The sequence below is a fragment of the Lipophrys pholis genome (assembly GCF_963383615.2).
Source record: "Lipophrys pholis genome assembly, contig: SCAFFOLD_24, whole genome shotgun sequence".
NCBI classification, from domain to species: domain Eukaryota; kingdom Metazoa; phylum Chordata; class Actinopteri; order Blenniiformes; family Blenniidae; genus Lipophrys; species Lipophrys pholis.
Window position 1 is genome coordinate 2,497,152 of NW_028291924.1, and position 17,849 is coordinate 2,515,000.

At 42.4% G+C, this 17,849-nt stretch overlaps 1 protein-coding gene across 3 annotated transcripts in view; it reads left to right on the forward strand.

Annotated features, from left to right (window-relative positions):
- Nucleotides 1-4,820: 4,820 nt before the first annotated feature.
- LOC308128373 (NACHT, LRR and PYD domains-containing protein 12-like) overlaps nucleotides 4,821-17,849 on the forward strand; it is a 281,629-nt gene continuing 268,600 nt past the window's right edge. The window contains exons 1-9 of one of the 3 annotated variants that reach the window (XM_080494075.1): nucleotides 4,821-4,953; nucleotides 5,592-5,665; nucleotides 6,865-6,984; nucleotides 8,044-8,145; nucleotides 8,222-8,300; nucleotides 8,613-8,820; nucleotides 9,178-10,963; nucleotides 11,043-11,216; nucleotides 17,760-17,849. The exon at nucleotides 17,760-17,849 is cut by the window's right edge and continues 93 nt beyond it. In XM_080494075.1, the coding sequence (XP_080350201.1) occupies nucleotides 5,622-5,665; nucleotides 6,865-6,984; nucleotides 8,044-8,145; nucleotides 8,222-8,300; nucleotides 8,613-8,820; nucleotides 9,178-10,963; nucleotides 11,043-11,216; nucleotides 17,760-17,849 (2,603 nt within the window). In that variant the 5' untranslated portion in view covers nucleotides 4,821-4,953; nucleotides 5,592-5,621. Of the gene's footprint in view, nucleotides 4,954-5,591; nucleotides 5,666-6,864; nucleotides 6,985-8,043; nucleotides 8,146-8,221; nucleotides 8,301-8,455; nucleotides 8,821-9,177; nucleotides 10,964-11,042; nucleotides 11,217-17,759 lie in introns of those variants that run through there. The other 2 variants (XM_080494073.1, XM_080494074.1) reach the window with 2 other exon arrangements.

The window sequence follows — 17,849 nt, forward strand, 5'->3', positions numbered from 1 at the left end:
AAAGGAAGTTCCTCACTGTTCAGCAGGCTGATGCTCATCATAGCTCTTGCTAATGTCACCTACAACGGTCAATCTTTGATTTTCCTGTCAGGAGGACTGAGTTAGTTCAGCTTGGTTGATTTGTCCCTCTTCTGGTAAAGAGGTGTTTAGTGAAAGAGTCAGATAGCTGCTCTAGACTTGGAGACAATGTTAGCAGTGATCAGGAGAAAGACAGAGAAGCAATCTGCAGGATGTGGAGAGGAGGATTGAACCTACAGCTGATTCTCAGCCTTTAGAAAAACTCTGTCTTTGTATTCATGGAGGTGGAACTGAAGCTGAAATGACTGTGGATTGAGAGCAGGATTATTGTCTGACTCCAGAGTAGGAAACCTTCTCTGCCACACAAAGTCAGATTGTGTCCGTCTCTTTACACTCGTCTCGCATTAGTAGACATCCTGGAAAGACGTCCAGCCTCTTTCCTGTGAGTTGCACTCTTGTAGAGGTGAAACCAGTTTGTTTTCTGAACTGAACTTTGCGTGTCAACATGCCGGCTCCACCCACTGTTGATCTGAAGAGGCGGGATCAAGGAAATATGTGGACCGACTCGATAGGCGAGACGAGCCCAAGTCACAAGAGGAGGATTTCTTTTTTGCAATCTGGAAAATCCCCAAGACCTGACAGAGTACCTGCTGAATGTTTTAGTACTTTTCCTGGCTCTTGGTGCTCCGGCTGAGTTTAATGTTTTCAGGTACAAGTAAGCTGGGCCAGCTTCCTAAATCACCCACGAGGCCTTGCAAAGAAAGGTAAAGATACATCAGAGGGCTCCTCTTACAGATCAATATCATTGCTTAAGGGAGATGTAAATATTTCAGCTGAAGTTCTGTCTTGTAGACTAGAGGACATTCTGGCCTCAGTTATTTCAGACAGTCATTCTGGGTGTATAAAGAATTGCCACTCCTATTTCAGGAATCTCTTCAAAGTCAGTGAAAACATTGGCTTTGATTCAAACTTCATAAAGTGGGTGGGGCTCCTGTGTTCATGTCTCTCTGCTTCAATTCTCACCAAGTCCCAGGTGTCACACCCTTTCAGTCTTCAAAGAGGACCTCAACAAACATGTCCTGACATGTCCAGCCGTTTGAGGAACTTTGGAAGCTTATTTAAGAAGACAAATATGTTTCTACACTTAAAACATGAAATGAAGAACCAACAAGGAAACATTGAAACCAACGAATATAATCAAAGGATTAGATCAACAAGTTATTCTAATTAATAGCCAAGGCCTCGCCAAAATAAAATGACTGGAACTCCAAACTAAACACGACCGTTTAACAACATACCCGGTTAAACAGCAGCTTTTAAAACACAAGAGTCTACACTACTTACTAGTGTTGTTCCGATACCAATTTTGTGTCACGATACCAATACCCGGTTGCATAGTATCGGCCGATACCGATACTTGCCTATACTGCAGTGTTTAAAAAAAGATATGGCCTGTTTTTCTTCCAGTTCTTAAGAACTGCATACTCACTTGGTTGTATAAATCATTGCTATCATGGCTTCATCTGGCTGCTTAACCCTTTGTGAAACAGGAAAAAAACACCAACACAGTAAATGTAGGACAACTTTTTTATTTCCTACCTGGTATGGGTGGAACTGAAATAATAATAAAATTTTCTTAAACCTGAGCTTTAGCTCACAAATGCCCAAAAAATAGTACAATATCCATGTACCGGTAAATACATGTAAAACAGGAGTGCAACCGCAGTTAAATTAAAATATAAATGGATCAGGAGTCGGGGCAGCAGTGACTGAGAGTCGGGAGAGAGAAAAACACACGGCGCTGCATATCGGCGAGTTAATAGTTCGTACCTGCCGATACCGATACCAGCTTTTAGTGTGGTATCGGCCCCCCTCCCGATATTGGTATCGGTGTCGGCACAACACTACTACTTACACTGAGAGAAATCAGAGAAACTACAAGCAAACTACCTGAAATGATCAGCGCAAAACAACAAATCAGAAAAAATTAGAATAGAGAATGTTGAAATCAATAGAGACCTTTCAAAATAAATGACATTTTTCGGAGGTTTCACTCAAGACTCTAAACCTCTGAATTTCCAGAAAACTGCTTCTAAGAAGAACTTCTTAAATAATCCCTCCATCTTGTATCCCCCTCATGGTGGTGGGGTAGTGACGCTGATCCCAGCCTGCTATGGACGAGGACAGGACACACCTGGACAGGTCACCGTCTATCACAGGACAAACACACACACTCATGTTCACACCGAGGGGAAATTTATGTCACTGATTAACCTTACATGCATGTTTTTGGAGTGTGAAACCCATGGACACATGGGGAAACATGCAAACTCCACATAGAAAGGCCCCAGCTGGTATTTTAACCATTTCTCGCTGAGGCGAGGGGGAAAACCACCATTCCACTGGGTGGTCCTCTTCAACCATCCATACCTCCCTAATCTTATAGAAAATACCAGGGCCAGGTTATATGACCTATTTCACTAGAGGAATTTGCTGCTGCTATCTCAACACTGAAATCTGGAAAATCACAAGGACCTGATGGATGATGTCATCTTCTTGGCTTTTGGCGCCCCAGCTCAGTTGAGTTGTTGGGTATCGACAGTCTCCTCCCTCGTCCCTCTTCTTCCTGGTGTTTTCCCCTCTGAAGTCTTTCTTGTCTGTCTCTCTCTGCTGTCAGTGGCTGTGGCCTGTCTCTCTCTCCTATTTATTTCTACCTTGCTGCAGGGCAAGGCTGGCCACGCCCCTTCTGCTGTTCCTCCTTCTCTGCCTCGCTCGGACTGGTACTTGATGAGGTCATTCCATCTTAGGGTGGGTCTGCCTGCTTGCTTTGCAGGGTGTCTAGGAGACGTCCGTCTCTTCCTGTCCCACATTGAAAGCAGTGATTGTGTGTCTGCTTGCTAAGTGGTGTCCTCATCAGGGGCTGTTAGCTGTGTACTAAACATGTGTCCTGATGGGGAGACATCGTGATTGTGCAGAAATACCGGCGGAAGAAGAAGCAGATTAAAAATAAACTTGATCCTAGGAATAGTAATCTGAGCGCCTCGCCTCTTAAAGACGGAGGCAGAAGAATAAATATAAAAAGTTCATCCATTAATGCTTTAACAATCATTTTGGTCGATATTCCTGGTCTAAAACTCTGGTCTGTTCTGGAGTGTTTCCTCCTCCAGAAGCTCACAGAGCTGGCTGCATGTTTCAGCCACAATGTCTGGGGAACCAAACGTTCATATGCTGCTGATTTTCTCTGAGCTGAACAAACTGAACGCTTCTCTGCAAGGTGGCCGTACACATGTATGACAGAATGGAAGGCTTTCTCCAAACCAGCAGAAGATGGAGGGAGCACGTCAGAAAGGGAAGATCCTCTATGTCTCCATCAGTGGAGGAACTGGCAGGTTCTGCTGTGCTCTCTCCTCCTGTAACACCAGCAGTTCCTGCTCACTGGGAGGCGCTGGAGGGAGGATTTCAGAGCTCCTTTACTGAGATGGTTTGACCTCTGCCTGACGACCTCCGTCCGTCCAAGGACACATCAGTTGCTGCTCATCAGGGTCAGAGGTCACACTAATGTGGGAGTATGTGAGCATCCACAGACGGCTTGAGGATTGACGTCACTTCTACATGTCTGCTTCAGATAAAAACATGAATCGGAATTATTCCTACAGCTCAGTGTCGTAGGCAAGAAGTCTGTTTGAAACAGGCAGTGGCACAGCCACCCTGCAGCTTGTTCATGTTTAAAAACATGAAAATATCAACCTGTGTATTACTTCAATAGCTTAGTATTGAATGGACAATAACACAGTAGCTCTGTTTATACATGGCACCAGGCCAGCTTCATATAAAACACAGTTTCATACAATATATATAGTCGGGGTCCCTGCTCCGTCTCTCCATCAGTTTGGGGTCCTTGGCCTGGAAAACCTTGAAGACCCCTGGTTATGATAAAAGCTCTAAAGTGTGTCTGATGTTGCTTCATAAAGTTTCAGTTACAATCCAGGCTGGTCAACGTTTCATTAGCAGCTGTTTGGAGAAGTTTCATATTTTATCTTTAAAATTTATTCAATTCAATTTATTCAATAAGTCAATTCAACATTTTAACTCTTTCAAAATTTTTGCTCCTTTTTAGATTGAATTTCATGTCTTTATTAAAAATGTTAAACCTCTTTTGTTTTAAAACGCTGCTCATTTAAGGTTTTTTATCTTTGCTGTTGTAAGCTGTTTTATCCCCATTACTTGTTTTTGCTTGTTTTTCTTTTTCATTTGTTGTTTTTTCCAAAGTGGTTTTCACAAGAGACCAGATTCCTTTTGAAAAAGACTCTGGTGTGTAAATAGAATGAAAATAAAAGAGTGTAGAAGTGGTGGAAGCAGACAGACGGTGGGTGGAGTGGAGAGTCTGTGTTTCTCCACACAGACTGAAGCTGTCAGGCCAAACGTTCCAACAGGTGAAGCTCCGCCCCCTCTGACTCCACCCCCGACATCAATGCACCACACCTGCTCTTGCCGCTTATGTCACCAGGCCCCACCCCCTTATAATGTGAGCCCTTCTTCCCAGTGACACCACAACACAATGTTGATTTCAATGGGATTCAGTGAAGCTTGTGGGAGCCGCTACAGAGGAGCTGAAGAGCCACATGTTGAACAGCTGTTCTAAGAGAAAACTTCTTCCTCCAAATAAAGTGTCAGACTTTATATTAAAGCTCCACCTTCACTTCAAAGTTCAGCTTGACGTCATGAAGCAGGTTTCAAACAGGTTTTCTCAGGAATGTCCTCCTCTGGGTGTGTCAGAGCAGGAAAGAGAACGTCGACGCTGTCAGACATCAGAGACGGACTGAGACATCAGAGACGGACTGAGACAGACTGAGACAGACTGAGAGCAGCTTCTTCTCTCCACAAGTTTCCTCACACGTGGAAAAGTGTCTGTAAGAAGAAGAGAAGAGAGTTCAGGTGAGACTCTGTCAGCTCTTTAGAAGCTTCCACAACGGAGCAAAAGACTTTCTAACTTCTCTTTTTCTCTTTCATTCACACCATCACAAACCTCTGACAGCTGCTTTCTTCTTCTTCACCTGTTGGACAAACATTTCATCCTCCATTTAACTCCTTTCTTCACTTCTTTTCTTCTCCATGGAGAAACTCTGAAAACATTCAGCAGTGGGCGGGGCTTCAGCCCTCCTTCGCTCTGATTGGCTCATGTTTGTGTCAAAACATTCAAACACACACACACACACACACACACACACCCACACACCCACACACACACACACACACACACACACACACACACACACACACACACACACACACACACACACACACACGACTCCATCATCTCATTATTTATCATCCAGACGCTTCATGTTTTCCCTGAAACCTCCATCTGACATTAATCCTATTGATTGTTGTATTTTTCATGTTTCTATATTTTCTTCTCTCATCTTATTTCCTCTGTTTGTTCATTATTTATGCTTCTTGTTTTTCTTCTTTCTCTGTTTTGTCTCGGCGTGGTGTGTGTGTGTGTGTGTGTGTGTGTGTGTGTGTGTGTGTGTGTGTGTGTGTGTGTGTGTGTGTGTGTGTGTGTTGAGCAGGTTGGTGTGTTTCTCTCTGTCTGACTCAACATGTGGGACGTGGATGAAGAAGACCCACCAGAGTGTGTGGACAGGTAAGAGACGTCCCCCCCTCCTGCATTCAGTCAAACAGCAAACAGAAGAATGGACACTAAATGTAAACTCCATAGAAAGATGAAATGTAGTAAAAGTGGCTCTGCTGGATTGACTCGTCTCAAGGCTCAGTGATTTCAAGTCATCCAAGTGAGCTGAAGTGATTTCAACAGGCAGCAGAAAAAGAGCTGCAGTAAAGGACATGAGGTACAGAGACATTCCACCGTCCCCATGATCAGTCCCAATGTGATCATGAAAGACACAAGGACAAGCAGTGGAAAGGACAAAGACTAGAAGATCATGTGTTGTTTTTCAGGTCAGAGTTTCTAACTCCTCTTAACCTGATCCAAGGTCAGAGCAGTGTCACCTTTCCAACAGGGAGTTTAAAGGAAGTGGACGTCTCCACTTGACACTGAAGTCCAAACGTCCCACATCACTAACTTACAGTTTGGTCCACAAAGATTTGTCCAGAGACAAAGTTTGTCTCATTTTGTTCTGTATGTTACCACAGGAAATAGAAATGAAACCCTCCAGACTTCAGCTTTAATTCAGTGGCTTCAACTAAAACATCCCATAACAATGTGAGGAACTAAAGGATTTGAACACAATCCCTTCATGTCAGAGGCTCAAAAGTCACTGAACCAATGAAATAAGAGAGAATCAATCCTTCATCTCTCACACTTGTTGAAAAGCCTTTGCAGGCAATGACTGGCTGAAGTTGTGAACTCATGACGTCATCAGGCGCTCGCTGGGTTTCCTCTATTTTAATGCTCTTCCAGGCTTCACCGCAGAGCCGCTCACTTGCTGTTGCTTTGTGGGCCTTTCTAATCCAAGTTTAATCTGTAAGAGGAGAAATTCAGGTTCTATTGGGTTGAGATCTGGTGACTGACTGGGCCTTTCAGGAAGATTCTACCTCTTTATTCTAGAATCCCCTCCTGGGTAGTTTTGGCTGGTTGTCCTCCTCACATCAGAAGAGAGTAAGGGGACGGTGTTTTGTGACGTTTGGGGACAGTGTCAGGTGACGGGTTGGGAATAGATTAGAAAGTGACGGGATCATCGGTGGTTGAAATGTTTGACTCCTCATCACACAGTCATCAAAGTGTGTGTGTGTGTGTGTGTGTGTGTGTGTGTGTGTGTGTGTGTGTGTGTGTGTGTGTGTGTGTGTGTGTGTGTGTGTGTGTGTGTGTGTGTGTGTGTGTAGAGGTGAGAAGCTCAGACACACAGCAGGGTCTTCAGTATCCAGCAGCTTGTCTATGAAGAGTGACTGGTCCAAAGATTATCCACCACTCTTCAGTACTGAACCTGGACCTTCAGACACAAAGTAAGAAACTCTTTCTTTTCTTTTATTTCCTCAAAACCAGAGTGAGAGAAGTTGTGCTCACTCTAAGATTCACTTCCAGTATTTTAGTACAAGAGTCCAAACTGCAAACTGACCAGCAAAGTCTGATCCTACACTCTTTCAAAAGTCCTATTTTGATGATGAATCTGCTGGTTTCAAAGTTTGAAGACAAGATTTGAAAGTTGTCAGTGATTGGATGATTTGGATGTTGGTTGAGAAGAAGTTCCAGAGTTGCTGGCTGGTGACCAGGGTGTGGAGCAGTGTGGAGATGCTGCTGGGTGAGAGGGAGGAGCAACAGTTGTTGATGTTACCAGGGGGGAAATATGCTGACTTTTTAACTTTAAAGTTATTCTACCAGAATCCATTTGGGAAACATGTAGGATCCAGTTTCAGTTGTTGATGTTGATCTCTAATACATTAATACCTTTCTGAATGGAATTGGTCATGACACTCACACAAACACATAATTCCAGCATTTAAAGTTAAAGGAACATACCAGTGTGTTGACCTCTTGCTGATTAATGATCAGTTTCACAACATTTAAGAATATTCTGGAGGTTCTAATCCTCTTTCTCTGAGAAAGTTCAGTCTTTTATTTTGGGATGAATCAGTCCAATGTGGATCATTTTGCTTCAGCTTCTGTGACGTCATCTTTGATATCCCAGAAACCCTTGTGGCAGATTTCCCAAGATGATGTCAGTTAGGAAACATCAACACAGTTTGATGTTTGGTTTGTAAACATCAACTTTGGTGGATCGATTTGGGAAACTGCAGGTTGGAAATGAGTCCAAATGAGTGTTGATGGTCTTGTTTTGGTGTTTTGGTTTATTCTCTCTGCAGAAGGGAGATGTTTTATGGGAAGTACATTTTGAAGATTGTTTTTCTGGTAGAGTGACTTTAAAAGTGGAACTACAGTTTATAACTATTAAATATCCTCACAGTATTTTCACAAAGTCTGACTTTGAGAATCAAAGTCTCAGTTCTTCCATGTATCTTCCATTGTTCCAGTCAGTCTGTTCCTGATGTTGTGTTTGTTTTTAGCTCTGACTCTGGGTTTCCATCCAGCTGTGTGTCCATGAAGAGTGACTGGTCTAAGGAGGAACCCTATACCTTTAAATGTGGAGCAGGAAGTGGTGATGAGGGGTGAGAATCAGTGTTTGTCTCAGGATTCCTCATCACACCACACAGCAGCTTTAACAAAGTCAACATGTTTCTGCAGCGTGAGCCAGCAGAGCTCCCAGCTTCTCCCTGGTGGCTCCGCCCCTCAGCATCAAAAACATCTGGACTCCACATTTATGGTGAGAACACGTCTCCATTCAACACTTTACTGTCACATCATGAGACAGAAGAAGCTGCTGTGACTTCCAGCTGAAACATGAAACAGACACTCAGCTTATTAGATCCATTCACGTCCAAAGTGAAACAGTCCAACCTTCATCCAGCTTCCAGGCTTCACTGATGCTTGAAGCTGCTTCTGCTGGAGATCCCACATGAAGTGTGATTTGGCTTCACATGTTGTCCATCCTGCTCTCTGCACTGGATTTACACTCACATCTCAATCTGGCTTCAGTTTCAGCTCAAAGTCAACTCCAGATGTTTCTCTGTTCCAGCTGCTGGAGGACAACATGGTGACTTTCATGAAGAAGGAGCTGAAGAAGATGAAGAAGCTCCTGAGTCCAGATTACCCAGCATGCTCAGAGAGTGAGAGGGAGGATGAGGATGAAGAGCAGAGGAGCAGCAGAGAGTCATTTCTGAGGATCACCCTGGACTTCCTGAGGAGGATGAAGCAGGAGGAGCTGGCTGAGCGTCTGTGGAGCAGTAAGAGGATTTGATCTCATTTCACAGGATGGAGATGAAGCTGAAATGTTCTCAGCTGGAGCAGAAAGCAGTCAGAAACAGAGTCCATCCAGAGAACACAGGTCATTTCCAGGTCCGACACAGAAAGTGTGAAACAGGCAGAAAGTCCAAAACAAGCAGCAGAGAAGAGGAGACACAAAGAGAGTTCCTGAACTCTGCTGCTCATGTGATGCAAACATCTGCATCAGATCAGAGGCTGTTTGGTCTCCACTGAGGAGCTGGATGGAGCTGATGGAGGAGAAACATCTCCACTAACACACTGTCATCTTCAATTCAATGTCAAACACACTCAACTCATTCCTGCTTTCTTCTTTTCAGGAACTTCTGCTGGAGTCTGCCAACAGAAGGTGAAATGTGCCCTGAAGGAGAGGTTCCAGGTTGTGTTTGAGGGGCTCTCTAAAGCAGGAGAGTCCACCCTCCTGAAGCAGATCTACACAGAGCTCCACATCACAGAGGGAGGGACTGCAGAGGTCAATGAGGAACATGAGGTCAGACAGATTGAAACAGCATCCAGGAGAGCAGCCAGAGCAGAAAGCAGCATCAGACCAGGAGACCTCTTTAAAGCCTCACCTGGAAGCTCTCCACCAATCAGAACAGTGCTGACAAAGGGAGTGGCTGGCATTGGGAAAACAGTCCTGACACAGAAGTTCACTCTGGACTGGGCTGAAGACCAAAGCAACCAGGACGTCCACTTCACATTTCCATTCACCTTCAGAGAGCTGAATGTGCTGAAGGAGAAGAAGTTCAGCTTGGTGGGACTTGTTCATCACTTCTTCACTCCAACCAAAGAAGCAGGACTCTGCAGCTTTGAAGACCTCCAGGTGGTCTTCATCTTTGACGGTCTGGATGAGTGTCGACTCCCTCTGGACTTCCAGCACCCTGAGATCCTGACTGATGTTACAGAGTCCACCTCAGTGGATGTGCTGCTGACAAACCTCATCAGGGGGAACCTGCTTCCCTCTGCTCGCCTCTGGATCACCACACGACCTGCAGCAGCCAATCACATCCCTCCTTACTGTGTCGACATGGTGACGGAGGTCCGAGGGTTCACTGACCCACAGAAGGAGGAGTACTTCAGGATGAGGTTCGGAGAGGAGCAGCAGGCCAGCAGGATCATCTCCCACATCAAGACCTCACGAAGCCTCCACATCATGTGCCACATCCCAGTCTTCTGCTGGATCACTGCTACAGTTCTGGAGGAGGTGTTGAAGAGCAGAGAGGGAGGAGAGCTGCCCAAGACCATGACTCAGATGTACATCCACCACCTGGTGGTCCAGGCCAAAGTCAAGAAGGTCAAGTATGATGGAGGAGCTGCCACAGATCCACACTGGAGTCCAGAGAGCAGGGAGATGGTGGAGTCTCTGGGAAAACTGGCTTTTGATGAGCTGCAGAAAGGAAATCTGATCTTCTATGACTCCGACCTGACAGAGTGTGGCCTGGATCTCAGAGCAGCCTCACTGTACTCTGGAATGTTCACACAGGTCTTTAAAGAGGAGCAAGGCCTGTACCAGGACAAGGTCTTCTGCTTCATCCATCTGAGTCTTCAGGAGTTTCTGGCTGCTCTTCATGTCCATCAGACCTTCATCAGCTCTGGAATCAACCTCCTGGATGAAAAACAACAAACAGTCCTGATGAAGAACAATCTCCACCATCTCCATCAGAGAGCAGTGGACGAGGCCTTGAAGAGTCCAAATGGACACCTGGACTTGTTCCTCCGCTTCCTCCTGGGTCTTTCACTGCAGACCAATCAGAGTCTCCTCCGAGGTCTGCTGACACAGACAGGAAGTAGCTCACAGACCAATCAGGAAACAGTCCAGTACATCAAGGAGAAGCTGAGTGAGAATCTGTCTGCAGAGAGAAGCATCAATCTGTTCCACTGTCTGAATGAACTGAACGATGGTTCTCTGGTGGAGGAGATCCAACAGTCCCTGAGATCAGGACGTCTCTCCACTGGTAGACTGTCTCCTGCTCAGTGGTCAGCTCTGGTCTTCATCTTACTGTCATCAGAAGAAGATCTGAAGGAGTTTCACCTGAAGAAATACTTTGCTTCAGAGGAGGCTCTTCTGAAGCTGCTGCCAGTGGTCAAAGCCTCCAACAAAGCTGTGTACGTGGGTCATGAACAATATGTAGAACTGAGTCCATGACACACATTGAACTGGTTTTCATTGTTGCTTCTTCTTCAGGTTGAGCAGCTGTGGTCTGTCAGAGAGAAGCTGTGGAGCTCTGTCCTCAGTCCTCAGCTCTCAGTCCTCCAGTCTGACACATCTGGACCTGAGTTACAACAACCTGCAGGATTCAGGAGTGAAGCTGCTCTCGGCTGGACTGGAGAGTCCTCACTGTAAACTGGAAGCTCTCAGGTTCTGACATTATTGATCATTAATATCCACCACTCTCTGTTCTCCTGCTCACATCTCTAGAACATCAGTAAAACCTCTCAGTAGAACACTACAGCCTCTTGATATTTTCCTCCTCTATTAATCAGGACGTAAAACTACAAAGTAAAGTTTCCAGTGTAAGTTCAGGTGGAGAGCAGCAGCTTTACTTCCTCCACTCACTTTGTTTGTGATGCTCCATGTCACAGAGTTCTGCCTCAGACTCTGACACCGACACGACTACGAGCAAGAACACCACACATGAGACAAGCACAGCAGCAGCAGGACACTCACTTCAGGTGTGCTCCTGTGGCTGGATGAAAATATCATCACTTAGGAGGCTGAGGATCCACCAAGGAAAGAGAGGAGGATGAGAGAGCAGAGGCAAGAGCCTCACAGTGACCAGTACTTCTTATGAAGCAACCAGTCAAATCAGTGGAGTGAAGCACAGCGACGGGTCAAAATAGAATAGAATAGTTTATTCTAGTGATGGCCAGATGAAGCTTCATGAACCACTGTCTTTACTTTCTGACCCTCACACAGAATCTGTGTAGTTTTCTTCTTTTCATTTTAAATGAATATAATCTTAGGAATCCTACTGTCACTACTTGCTGTCTTATTAATGTGTACAAGGGTGGATGAAATGTCGACCTCTTCTATGTCAGGAACTCTGAAATTCTTCATCCTTTATGATTAATTGTGTTAATTGATATTAATTTAACTATGACTTCAAATTCCAATGAATAGTTTTGTACAGTCTATCTTGATGAGACTGATATAAATTGGCATCATTTCCTGTTAAACAGGTGGTGCCCCGAGGTTTTCTGATGCTCATCAGATTCCATTTTTTGTTCATGATCCATGACTCTTTGATCAATACTAATCAGTGTTGACACAGTTACCTTGAAAAAGTAATCTAATTACTGATTACTAGTGACTTTATTGATTACTTGTTTTTAAAAGTAACTAAGTTAGATTACACATTTATTAACAGCTGCCGACAACACCCCATCCTCTGAACATAGAAATTACAACCGGTTTTGCCAAAAGCTCTGCTGACCACTGCCTCCTGCACCTGCTGATACATATTTAACCTTTGACCTTCATTCTTTGTTGTATTTATATCTGACTCACGCTTTTATTATCAGATTGTTACTATTGCAGCTAGTTATTTACGTGGTGATGTAGTTGTAGTCTGTTGTTGCACTATTTATCTATTTATCTATTTATATATTTGTATATTTGGACTATCTGCGCTATTCAAGCTTTTAATTACCCCCCTAGGGGACAAATAAAGTCTTTCATTGATCGATTGATTGATTGAAAAAGAAAAAAACTACAAAAAGAGTTCAACATCTCTGCAGTTCTTGTTGCAATGATATAGTTTAGTGTTGACATTTCTTGGTTCCAATTATTTTGTGTCACCTGAACGCACCATTAGAGCAAGTTGGTCTGTGATTGGCTGAGAGTGGAGAAGGGGGCGGGTCAGGTCAGACTGCATGCTCTGTGTGTGTCTGTTAGTTTGGAGGAGAGAACGAGCAGCCGCTTCTGTTTAATGATAAAGTGTCTTTGTAGAGAAGAAACTCATCCTGCTGGACGCTACAATAGTAAGGCTACAATAGTAATGCTACAATATTAATGCTACAATAGTAATGCTACAATAGTAATGCTGCAATAGTAATGCTACAATAGTAATGCTACAATAGTAATGCCACAATAGTAATGCTACAATAGTAACGCTACAATAGTAATGCTACTATAGTAATGCTACAATAGTATTGCTACAATACTAATGCTACAATAGTAATGCTACAATAGTAATGCCACAATAGTAATGCTACAGTAGTAACGCTACAATAGTAATGCTACTATAGTAATGCTACAATAGTAATGCTACAATACTAATGCTGCAATAGTAATGCTACAATAGTAATGCCACAATAGTAATGCTACAATAGTAACGCTACAATAGTAACTCTAAAATAGTAATGCCACAATAGTAATGCCACAATAATAAGGCTACAATAGTAAGGCTACAATAGTAACGCCACAATAGTAATGCTACAATAGTAACACTAAAATAATAATGCCACAATAGTAATGCTTTATTACTAACGGTACAATAGTAAGGCTACAATAGTAAGGCTACAATAGTAATGCTACAATAGTAATGCTACAATAGTAATGCTGCAGTAGTAATGCCACGATACTAACGCTACAATAGCAATGCTACAATAGCAATGCTACAATAGCAATGCTACAATAGTAATGCTACAATAGTAATGCTGCAATAGTAATGCTACTATAGTAATGCTACTATAGTAATGCTACAATAGTAATGCTTCTATAGTAATGCTATAATACTAATGCTACAATGGTAATGCCACAATAGTAATGCTACAGTAGTAATGCTACAGTAGTAATGCTACAATAGTAAGGCTACAATAGTAATGCTACAATACTAATGCTACAATAGTAATGCCACAATAGTAATGCCACAATAGTAACGCTACAATAGTAACGCTACAATAGTAACTCTAAAATAGTAATGCCACAATAGTAATGCCACAATAGTAAGGCTACAATAGTAAGGCTACAATAGTAACGCCACAATAGTAACACTAAAATAGTAATACCACAATAGTAATGCCACAATAGTAATGCTACAATAGTAACGCTACAATAGTAACTCTAAAATAGTAATGCCACAATAGTAATGCCACAATAGTAAGGCTACAATAGTAAGGCTACAATAGTAACGCCACAATAGTAATGCTACAATAGTAACACTAAAATAGTCATGCCACAATAGTAATGCTTTATTACTAACGGTACAATAGTAAGGCTACAATAGTAATGCCACAATAGTAATGCTACAATAGTAACGCCACAATAGTAACGCCACAATAGTAACGCCACAATAGTAACGCTACACTAGTAAGGCAACAATAGTAAGGCCACAATAGTAAGGCCACAATAGTAAGGCTACAATAGTAATGCTACAATAGTAACGTGACAATAGTAATGCTACAATAGTAACGCTACAATAGTAATGCTACTATAGTAATGCTACAATAGTATTGCTACAATACTAATGCTACAATAGTAATGCTACAATAGTAATGCTACAATAGTAATGCTTCTATAGTAATGCTATAATACTAATGCTACAATGGTAATGCCACAATAGTAATGCTACAGTAGTAATGCTACAGTAGTAATGCTACAATAGTAAGGCTACAATAGTAATGCTACAATACTAATGCTACAATAGTAATGCCACAATAGTAATGCCACAATAGTAACGCTACAATAGTAACGCTACAATAGTAACGCTACAATAGTAACTCTAAAATAGTAATGCCACAATAGTAATGCCACAATAGTAAGGCTACAATAGTAAGGCTACAATAGTAACGCCACAATAGTAACACTAAAATAGTAATACCACAATAGTAATGCCACAATAGTAATGCTACAATAGTAACGCTACAATAGTAACTCTAAAATAGTAATGCCACAATAGTAATGCCACAATAGTAAGGCTACAATAGTAAGGCTACAATAGTAACGCCACAATAGTAATGCTACAATTGTAACACTAAAATAGTCATGCCACAATAGTAATGCTTTATTACTAACGGTACAATAGTAAGGCTACAATAGTAATGCCACAATAGTAATGCTACAATAGTAACGCCACAATAGTAACGCCACAATAGTAACGCCACAATAGTAACGCTACACTAGTAAGGCAACAATAGTAAGGCCACAATAGTAAGGCCACAATAGTAAGGCTACAATAGTAATGCTACAATAGTAACGTGACAATAGTAATGCTACAATAGTAAGGCTACAATAGTAATGCTACAATGGTAATGCTACAATAGTATCACTACAATAGTAACGCTACAATAGTAATTCTACAGTGATAACGGTACAATAGTAATGCTACAATAGTAATGCTCCAATGGTAATGCTACAATGGTAATGCTACAATAGTATCACTACAATAGTAACGCTACAATAGTAATGCTGCAATAGTAATGCATGGTGACTTGGAGAAGTAACTTTAATCTGATTACTGGTTTGGAAATATTAACGTGTTACATTACTCATTACTGAATAAAGTGGTCATATCACAGTTACTCATCATCATCAACAGTCAAATTGCCTGATGTACAACCAGTGTTCCCAACAACATCAACTGTTTACAAAACAATCAGGACAACAGATTGTAATACAGACAGTCCAGAGTACAGAGCTAGGGCAAGGTGGAGGTTCTAAAGCCTCCACCTAATCGATGCCAGGTGTGCAGACACAGTTTGTGAACCGGGCCAGGGAGAGTGGCAGTAGGAGGAAACATTTATTGTGTTAGAGCAGGGGTGGGCATTCCTGGTCCTCGAGGGCCACATTCCTGCGTGTTTTCCACGTCTCCCTTCTCAGACCAACTGAGTTGTCATGATGAGGCTCTGCAGAAAGCTTGATAACGAGCCAATCATTGCTGTCAGCTGTCTTGATGTGAGGACACATAGAAACCGTGCAGGACTGCGGCCCTCGAGGACCAGGAATGCCCACCCCTGTGTTAGAGGAACTCAGTATTGGGCGAGTCATTGAGGACAGGAATCAACAATTGGACTGCGGATATCAAATAAATACTTTGACATGTCCAAAGGAAAAACTGCTGATTGGACCTGATCAGTGTTGCTCCTGAATACGTTCTAAACAAGTTACCTGTCCTCACCAGAGCAGCACCTTAAATAGGTTAAGGTGCTGCTCCACCTCCTCAGCCTTACTCCTCTTGACTCTACTCACTTTTGACACTTTCCCACTACATGATGGTCCCTGCTACCAGGTACTTTCATGGTACACCGTAGTACACTGAGGTTCCAAGCGAGCGAAGATGAGAAGACAGCAGGCTGCTCATTCACCCACCATTTTTTAAACCTGAACACAATAAAAAAAAAAAAGACCAAAGTCTGCAGCTGTCCTGGTGAACGCTGTTTAACCACATTTCCATTAGAATTTAAAGTATCGTCTGGTTTGTTTTTCTTATTTTAACATCAGTAGCTACTAACAGTTTGTGGCAGAAGTCACCAGTTAACAGGAGCACCAGTGAAACCGAAACACCGGACAGTGAAGCATCACATCGGGGTGATTACTTGTGCATGACGGAGAAAGCTCTGATGACTCCGCCCACACCGTGGTCGTTCTATTGTAATGGAAAACAAGTGAGGCTGAGTGGAGTAGAGGCAAGGCCAGTAGGGTCAAGTGGAGTAAGGCTGAGTAGGAGCTGGTGGAAAAGAGCTATTTATTACAAGTGACTGGGAATCAGAATATCTAGACAACAATGTGAATAAAGCTGTAAGAAATGCAGAATTAGGAAGAAATGTTAAACAAAGAAAACAATAACAAAGATCTTCTATTGATCAAAGAAGGATTAAAAGATTCTGTCAAAAGGAAAAATACAGGATACAGAGAATCTATAAAACACTAAACTAAAGAAGTGGCACATAAATATGTGAAATACAAAAATAAGTTAACTACAACTAAGAAATGATTTAAATAAATATGAATAAAAGTGGTGAAATGTAAGAAAAGCAGAATCCTATTAAAGACACATGAAATCTATTAAAGAGTGTAAAGAGAGAGACCCAGAGACATTTCATTAGAAAGGAAGAAATCATAGAAATTATTATCAAATGTAAAACCAAATCTTCAGATTGAGACTAAATGGAGATGAAACCAGTAAAGAGGGTGATTGAGTTTATCTCCAAACTACTGACACACATCTGGAAACTTTCTCTCTTTATTCAGGTTGAGGGGCTGCAGGTTGTCAAAGATTACTGCATAGTGACAAACCATTTAAAGACATTGGTCGTACTTAAGACAGGCTGTATCTAATGACATTTTTTGTGTTCTCTGTTTATTTGGAAACGTATCGAACTACATGGTGGTATCGGTATCGTTACCAGAATGTTGGTATCGTGACAACACTAGTTCTATGTTGTATAGTTCTATGTTTAACCCTTTATTTTACCAACAGCTACACTGAGATATACCCCAAAGTTATAAAATATTCAGGAAACAAATGTTGAAAGGTTTGGAGTTCAGTATAGAAGAGTTTGGAATGAAATATTCACACTTGTTCAACATTAAAGAAAAACCTTTAGAGTTTAAAATATTTAGGAAAGAATAAAAACACAATAACTGTGTGTGTGTGTGTGTGTGTGTGTGTGTGTGTGTGTGTGTGTGCGTGTGTGTGCGTGCGCGTGCGTGCGTGTGTGCGTGCGTGCGTGTGTGTGTGCGTGTGTGTGTGTGTTGTGATCCAGATGTTGGAGGACAGAGATGGACTGAGCTCTGCAGCATGTTAGTGATCAGCATGTTGATGAGACTCTTCTCCTCCTGGAGGCTTCAGCTGTTTGGACTTTACATTTCTAAACTCTTCCAGTCTGAACCTTCTTCAGTCTCAATGACTTCAACATCAAACTTTGTCCTCTAATCTCACTTCTTTCTCTCTTTATTCAGGTTGATGAACTGCAGTTTGTCAGAGATCAGCTGTTCTTCTGTGGCCTCAGCTCTGAAGTCCAACCCCTCCCTCCTGAAACATCTGAAACA